The 7,374-nt window shown below is 61.1% G+C and overlaps 1 protein-coding gene across 3 annotated transcripts in view; it reads right to left on the bottom strand.

The window, feature by feature from the left end:
- Positions 1 to 68: 68 nt before the first annotated feature.
- LOC112996583 (phosphofurin acidic cluster sorting protein 1-like) overlaps positions 69 to 7,374 on the bottom strand; it is a 73,246-nt gene continuing 65,940 nt past the window's right edge. For 2 of the 3 annotated variants that reach the window (XM_064509857.1, XM_064509858.1), the window contains exons 10-24: positions 6,317 to 6,410; positions 5,888 to 5,959; positions 5,506 to 5,627; positions 5,238 to 5,370; positions 5,012 to 5,116; positions 3,955 to 4,061; positions 3,419 to 3,573; positions 3,214 to 3,324; positions 3,025 to 3,127; positions 2,244 to 2,286; positions 2,085 to 2,127; positions 1,819 to 1,960; positions 1,409 to 1,632; positions 1,078 to 1,191; positions 69 to 977 (exon numbers count right to left, since the gene is read on the bottom strand). In XM_064509857.1, coding sequence (XP_064365927.1) covers positions 862 to 977; positions 1,078 to 1,191; positions 1,409 to 1,632; positions 1,819 to 1,960; positions 2,085 to 2,127; positions 2,244 to 2,286; positions 3,025 to 3,127; positions 3,214 to 3,324; positions 3,419 to 3,573; positions 3,955 to 4,061; positions 5,012 to 5,116; positions 5,238 to 5,370; positions 5,506 to 5,627; positions 5,888 to 5,959; positions 6,317 to 6,410 — 1,684 coding nt within the window. In that variant the 3' untranslated portion in view covers positions 69 to 861. The remainder of the gene's footprint in view (positions 978 to 1,077; positions 1,192 to 1,408; positions 1,633 to 1,818; positions 1,961 to 2,084; positions 2,128 to 2,243; positions 2,287 to 3,024; positions 3,128 to 3,213; positions 3,325 to 3,418; positions 3,574 to 3,954; positions 4,062 to 5,011; positions 5,117 to 5,237; positions 5,371 to 5,505; positions 5,628 to 5,887; positions 5,960 to 6,316; positions 6,411 to 7,374) is intronic. The other variant, XM_064509859.1, reaches the window with a different exon arrangement.

Raw genomic sequence — 7,374 nt, 5'->3', positions numbered from 1 at the left:
CTGCTCTGTTGGTCTCACTTCGCTGTGCTGGGCTGTGCTCCCAACCATGGAGGGGCACACACATCTGCTGTAATGGTACCAGCATTAATTTATTAAAATTAATCCAGAAAAGTAACCATACAATAAATTTAAAAAAAATAGAATCTTGTTTTAAAAAAAAAACAACAAAAAAGAAAAAACAGGTGCCCCCATGCCACAACACTGGCCCTGGCAGCCTGGGGACAGCCCCAGCATCACTTTGCCAGCCCAAGCGGGAGGGCAGCAGAAGGACTAGAAAAGCTGCCAGGGCTCAGCCCCACAGGGGCAGGGCAGGACCGGATCCAGCAGTGAGAGGCTGTTGGAGGGGAGCTGGTGCAGGGCCAGTGCAGAGGGAGGGCCTTGCCTTGATGGAGCCGGGTGCAGGGCCTGCTCCATGTCTGTCCTCCAGCCCCACCAGGAGCAACCATGTTGGCTCTGGGGCTGGGGAACCTGGCTGAGCCCAGCCCAGCTGGGGCCCTGGGCAGCTATGGAGCTGGCCCAGCAGGTGCCACTGGGGTGAGGGGGGCCCTGAGCCCTTTCCAGATTCCCTCCTTGTGGGTGCCAGCCCTTGCCCTGGGCTGCTCTTGGGGGTCATGGGAGTGAGATGGCATGGCACCCTGGCTGCCATCGGAGGGTGCCTGGACCTTGTCTCACTGGCTTCACCTTTGTGGGTTTTGCTCCATGGGCAGCAGTGCAGGGTGGTGGTGGTGGTGGTATTTCCCTCTCCATAGCAGGCAGGGGCTGGGCTGCAGCCCTCCCCCTACAGGGGCTGCCCAGCAGAAAAAGAGGGGACGTGAGCATGTCTATCTCTCCGCCTCCTCCTGTAACCCTCTGCTGTGCACCTCACACACTCTTTGAGTAGCCAAAGATGCCCACAGGGAGGTACTTGACATGTGTTGGCCACTGCGCCGCCAGCTGGAAAAACTTGACGTCATTCCACTCCACCCCATCTATGGAGACTAAGAGGACACAGCATGGTGAATCATGGCCCTGCGCGGCAGCCTGTGCTGCCGGGCCTGGCACCTATGGCCCCATGGGGCTGATTCTTCCTCCACTCACCTCGCAACATGGTGTTCTGGTGCTTGGCTGTGCAGATGAGGCGTGTGATCCCTTCAATGACTTGGCTTTTGGGCTCCAGGTCCTTCTCTTTTGGTTTTTTGCTCAGGAACATCACTGGAGGGGCCAAAGGCAGATGGGATCAGTGCTGAGATGTCCCCACCAGGCCCCTAGGTGGGAGCCCCCACCCCAGGGCTGGCTGCACTGACTGGCCCTGCTGGGCTGGTCCTCAGCCCTGTCCTGTGGGCTCCCCCAGCCCTTTCCATACCAGACCATGGCCCATGGGCTGCAGAGTGCCCAGGAGTGGGTTTGGGGAGGGAGGGGGGGGGTTTACCTTTCTTGTTCTTCTCCTTCGTGACCACAGTCATGGCCATGGTGCTGGGTGGCAGCAGCTCCCCTGTGCTGGGGATGCGGCTGACCTGGAGTGAGCGGAAGTTGCTCTTGAGCGTGTTCTTGATGCCTGTCTCCCGCTTTTCACCCTCTTTTTTCCTGTCTGACCCTTGTGTTGTCCAGTAGTCCACCTGCAGGCCCATCACCTCCACGCTGGGGCTCAGGGACCTGAGTGAGACAGGCAGCACTGTGCAGCACACAGGTACCAGGTCCAGTCTTTGCTGCTCTCCCTCCCTGTGCTCTGCCCTGGGAGCAGAATGCACTGGCCCAATAACCCCAGGAGCGCAGCCAGGGACCACCTCAACCCCTCCTGCCCTGGCATCCACTGCCCAGGTCTGACTGGGGCTCCCTTACCCAGCACCCGAGAGGCCGCTGCTGACAGATGGGGAAGGCGGCGGGGTGCCCACGGTCTCCTTGCTGTAGGGGGCTGCTCCACTGGTGGCTGGTGCTGAGCTCAGCAGGGAGGGGGTGCAGATCATGGCGTCATCCGAATCCACTAGGGAGTTAGAGTGGGGGTGGGGGTGGGGTCAGGGGGACCCTGGCAAGGTGGGGAGGGCACCCACAGGAGCCTCCCTGCAGTAGCAAAGGGAGCCACGGGCTGCAGGCTCTTCAGGACTCACCAGAGGCGCTGAAGGACTGCTCCACCAAGCCCACCTTCACCACCTGCAGGGAGAGACATGTCAGCCAGGCCCCACCACCAAACCTAGCCCAGCTGCACTCCCTCCCTGCCCTGTCCCCCTACCTTCCCACAGCACCCGCTGGCTCCCCAATGCACTCACCCCCACGAAGGGCACAAACTTCTGGCAGGAGTCCTCGTCAGGGCTGTGGAAGGGAGAAAGGCAGGTTAGGTGCTGGGGGAGAGTGCTGGGGGGGGGGAGCAAGAGACCCCCCCACACACTGGCAGGCACCAATGCTGACTCAGGGCTGGTGGCCCCCTCACCTCTGCCCGCCTTCCCATGTGGCATCCCTGTCCCTGACATGGCAGCACAGGGCACACTACACAAGGAGGCAAGGAGCTGCCGCGCCGCACCGCTCCCCTCCCCCCACGCTGGGAGCGGGCTTGCATGCAGGAGTGCAGCCCAGCCCCACTTTGGGGCCACAGCTCCTCTGCACAGCGAGACAGACGGACGCACACTGGGACAAGGGCAGGGAGGGGGGGCCAGGCAGCGGCACAGCAAGCACAAGCCAATACCTGATATAAAAATCAAAATAGAGACTTCTCTTCCTTGGGTGCCAGAAACCAAGAGAAGGGAGAGATAAGAGTGCAGCTGGAACATGTGTGTCCCCTGCCTCCCCTCTGAGTCCCCCCGAGCCTCCTTGCCATCCATGGCAAGGTGCCAGCCTGCCATCCCCAGCCCAGCACAGGTGCTCAGTCTCTGCTGGAGGAGCTGCATACACCAAGGGGGTGCTGGCAGGGGCAGCGCTAGGGTGCATCCCCCAGCGCCATACCCCTCGGGGGGGGGGGGGGGGGCAGACTGCACCACAGGGCTTTGCTCAGTCTGTTCGTCCGCATTGCCCACTCTGCAAGGTGGGGAAGAGCCCCCCCCGGGCCACGCTCACCTCTTCTGCTTGTATGTCAGCATGGCCTCGGAGATGGGGAGCTGGTGTGAGAGACTGGCTCCAGCGATGAACTGGGCAACGCGGCCCGCAATGTCCACCGTGTCTGTGGGCACAGAACGCAGTGAGGAGCCTGCTGGCAGCCAGGCTTCTCCGAGGGCACTGTTGGCTCTGGCCTGCCCCACTCCTCACCTGCAGTGGGTGGCTCAGCTCGGCTGAACAGCTCCCGCCAGGCTGTGTCCAGGAATAGGGTGCTGTATTTGTTATCTACTGAGGCCAGGTACTTGGCAAGAGGATGAGAGCCTGTAGGTGAGAAGGGGCACATTGGCTTTCGCCTAGGGAGCCCGGGGCAGTGAGGAGAGGACAATGCTGGGGCCAGGCTTGCAGTGGCACTGACCTAGTGGCACAAGGAGGAAGCGGAGGTAGTTGAGCCAGTCAGGCGTCTTGCTGGCCAGCTGCTCCACAAAGAAGCGGAGGACGACACTCAGGTAACTCTGGTCCCCTGCCACGACCACCTTCACTGGGGGAGGCATGTGGGAGTTACAGTTACAGCTGCAAAAGGGAGAGAGAGAGGGAGGGAGAAAAAGCAAGGGAGGGGGGAGAGAGAGAGAGAGAGAGAGAGAGAGAGAGAGAGAGAGAGAGAGAGAGAGAGAGAGACCCTGAAGGACTTGCCATGGCCCAGTGGGAGCCCTAGTGTGGCACGCAGCAGCAACAGGGCAGAGGCTGTGCCCTCTAAAGCCCAGCAGCACGCTTGCTGCCAATTTCCAGCTTGCTGAGCACCACGGTGGCCACAACCAGTCCAGGGGTCTCCTGCCTTCCCCTCCTCACAGTGCTGTGCCCACAGTCCCCAGGGTTGCAGCCAGGAGCGCCCCCATTCCCAGCCCTTCCCTGCAAGTACAAGAAGCCACCAGGCCGGGCCCAAGCTGTACTCACTATCGCTGGATGCGGGCAACAGTGGTGTTGAAGGCTGCCTGGATGTCTGCCACGGAGCAGGTGGAGATGACCAGCTGCTTGTGGGCCTGGAGCTGCTCACTCACGTACTGCCAACACAGAGAGCTGGGGATGAGCCGGGCCGCAGGCACCCTCACGGGGTGCGGCTGTGACAGCCAGGGCCAGCCCATGGCTGCCCTGGCTTCTGCAGCTTGGGCAGGGACTTCATCACCATTCAAGGAGGAGCCTTTACTTCTTTCACAAACCCTGCCTTGATTTTCCAGCATTGTTTCTGGATGCCAAACATGGCTGCAGGATCCCAAAGTGGGGGTGGGGGTAGGGTCTCACCAGTGCTTTATAAAACTGCTATTTGCACACTTGCACACACATACATGGTCCCGCTCACTTTCAGCAGTCAGCTCCTCCGTGCATGGGGGAGGCAGGCGCTTGCTGGGAGTTTTGGGGTTTTTTCCCCTCAAGCGACCATGATGGTGATCAGCATGAGCAGGGGGCCCAGAGGCCCCTGCTCTGACAATGCAGCTAGTGCTCAGTGGGAGTGGCAGGCTGTGCACTCCCAAAGTGGCACCTCTTCTGCTTCCCGAGGCCTGGTGCCAGCAGAGGCAGTCTTGGGCCTCTGCCAGGACATCCAACAGCTCTGAGCAGCGTGGTCACTGGGAGCCAAGACCAAGCAGTGGGGGTACAAGGTGCGGTTTCCCAGCTGGCTCTTCTGGGACTGCTGGGGGCAATGCGCTTCAGAGGATCCAGCAATGGTAGTGTGTGGCAACCTGTTCCTCTCCTCACATGTCCTTGTGGATGGGGAACCCCTGCTGTCAGCATTGCTGATGTCTTGACTATGGAGAAGACGCGCCAGCTGAACTCTTGTGCACACAGCTCAGCACTGTGCAAAGCCACTGTCTCCCCCAAGGAAGGGCCAGACATGGGGAGAGGAGGGCACCACCAGGTGCCTGGTCCATCCCCCGGACACCCTGCTGCAGCTTGGTCCCTCATGGGACGCTGTTGACAGCTCCCCCCCACCCCAGCCCCCTCTGTGCCTGCTCACCTGTCCTTGCCACTCGGAGACATTCACCAGCACGATGCTCTCTGGGAGCTGCTCATCCGAGACCAGGATCTGGTTCAGCTGATCGTAAACAGACTTGCGGGGCACCTACGACATCACCACCACCAAGGTGAGCCCTGGCAGGCTGCCCAGCCACTCTGCCCAGGCACAAGGCCTGGGGGAGTTGCAAGAGAAGCACCTCTGGGCAAGATGGCTGCCAGGGCCTGACCTGGGCACTGTGCCATGAGTCAGGAGAGCTCTCGCTGTCCAGGCTGCTGGTGCGGCCGCCCTGTCCCTTTGAACTCTGTCGATCTTTCACAGAGGTGCTGCGGGGCCGCCATAGCTGCTTGCTCTCCGTCTTGCTGTGAGCGAGAAGTGGGAGAGGTGACCCTCTGCGGGGGGCAGCCCATCCCTGCGAGCCCCCATCCACCCCAGAGAGCTACCGCAAAAGCAGTTCTGCCCCCACAGCCCACACCTGGAGTGCAGAGCCCCCTTACCTGGGCGACACGGCACTGGGCAGCTCAGCTTTGGCTCCAGGGCCCAGCCTCTCCACGCTGCCCTCCCGCGTGGCAGCCTCTGGGGGGGCCAGCTGGGGACACGGCTCCTCTGTGGCCAGCTCCTGAGGGCCACACACAGTCACGTCACACACCTACACTTGTGGGGGCCCCTGCCCAGGATAGGTCTGGTGGCCTTGCCAGGAGCTGAGTCCGCAGGGCCTCGAGCAGGCTTGGCCGTGTCTCCCACAGACCCTATTATGCCTCCTCCCACTCCTGCTCCGTCCGCTTGTCTGACTAGCTCTCCCCAGGCTGGTGCCCCAGAAGCCAAGGTGGGGCCTGGGCAAGTCCCAACCATGCTCTGAGCCCCACAGCCAGGACTCACCACTGCAGGGACCTCCATTCCCGGCTCCTCCTGCACTCGCAGTGTTCCTGGCTTCCACTTGTCTGCCTCGCCCTGGGGGACAGGGAGCAGGGTCAGAGCAGGACAATGAACCCTGAGTGGGGTGGCTGCCGGGGACCCGCACCCGCCAAGGAACCCGGCGCAGCCTCGCAGCACGCATGCTCCCACAGGAGAGCCTGGTGGCCCCCCGAGGTTGGCCCCGGAGGATGCCCCCCTGCCTTGTCAAGAAGGCCATCGCTACCTGCCTATCTGCGCTGGGAAAAAGAGGAGGAAAGAATAGAAGGAGCAGCCCCAGGCTGGCACTGCCAAGAGGCCTGGTCTCAGAAGGAGCTGCAGGCACTTATGGGATGCTGGGCTGGACAGGGAGGGAAGGGGTCAAGAGGCGGCGGCGGCGGTGGTGGTGTAACTCACAGGGCTGCCCGACTCTCGCTCCTGCCCTTTCTGGCTGTGCAGACTGCCGATCTCAGTCTGGGAACCAGAATGAGAGACTCCCTCAAAGAAACGCCTGCAGAGAAACAGACAGACGGACGGACGAACGGACAGACAGATGGGAGAGAAAAAGGCAGGAATAAGAGAGGAATGAAGTCACTGGGATCCCAGCAGGTCCCCTGCTGGCCTGTCCCAAGCAAAGAGCCCCATGGAGAGGCCCTCCACCACAGCCCTGCGAGGGAAACGGGGATGGACACCCAAGTGCCTGAGTGACCCACAGCTCAGCAAGAGGCCTCCTGCCAGACTGCCAGCCCCACACGCCATGGCCCACCACAGTAGTACTGGGTGCAGGGGCAGGATGGGGTCACACCAGCCGAACACAGCTAAAGCAGTGACCCAGGGGAGCTGGAGGCAGGATCTCTGCCCCAGAGCCAGCAGCAGTTGCCCTCTCAGGTTATCCCTTGCCACTGCAAAACAGGTTGAGGAACCACTGTCCCAGCCAGGTAGCTGCCCATCTCACTGGTGTATGGTCTCTGTTAACACCACAATTTGAACATGCTGCTGAGCCTCTCTGCCCCCTCCACGCCACCATGGCTTCTGCAGACTGTCACTGCCTTCCTCTCTCTTCCCCCTTTTCTGGGGAGGCTCCTTGCCTCCAACTGCTGCCACTGCACGCTTCCAGCAGTAGCATCACCTTCCCTTTTTGCTCTCTCCTCTCCTGCAGCTCTGAAGGCCACACAGTATTGCAGACAGAGCTGCACCTCAGGCAACACAGCAGCACAGAAATGTCCTGTTTTGTTCCCAAACATTCAAATTTGCCTTCATTTTTTAAAGCTCTCTGAGCTGATGTTTTGGTAGAGCTGCACAGAGTAACCCCAAGGTCCTGCTCCCAAGTCGCAATGGTCAACACAGGAACCCCCTTGGGGCAGCAGGACCGCCTCTGCCACCACAGTGAGAACTGACTGCTTCCACCATTGTTTCCCCTCTTTCCATCCATTATTTGTTTCCCAAGGACCCCTTTCACACCCTGTGGGTGGCTC

Source organism: Dromaius novaehollandiae, chromosome 3 (assembly GCF_036370855.1).
Source record: "Dromaius novaehollandiae isolate bDroNov1 chromosome 3, bDroNov1.hap1, whole genome shotgun sequence".
Taxonomy (NCBI): domain Eukaryota; kingdom Metazoa; phylum Chordata; class Aves; order Casuariiformes; family Dromaiidae; genus Dromaius; species Dromaius novaehollandiae.
The sequence above is the reverse complement of the archived record's forward strand: the minus strand, read 5'-3'. Positions and strand labels throughout refer to the sequence as shown.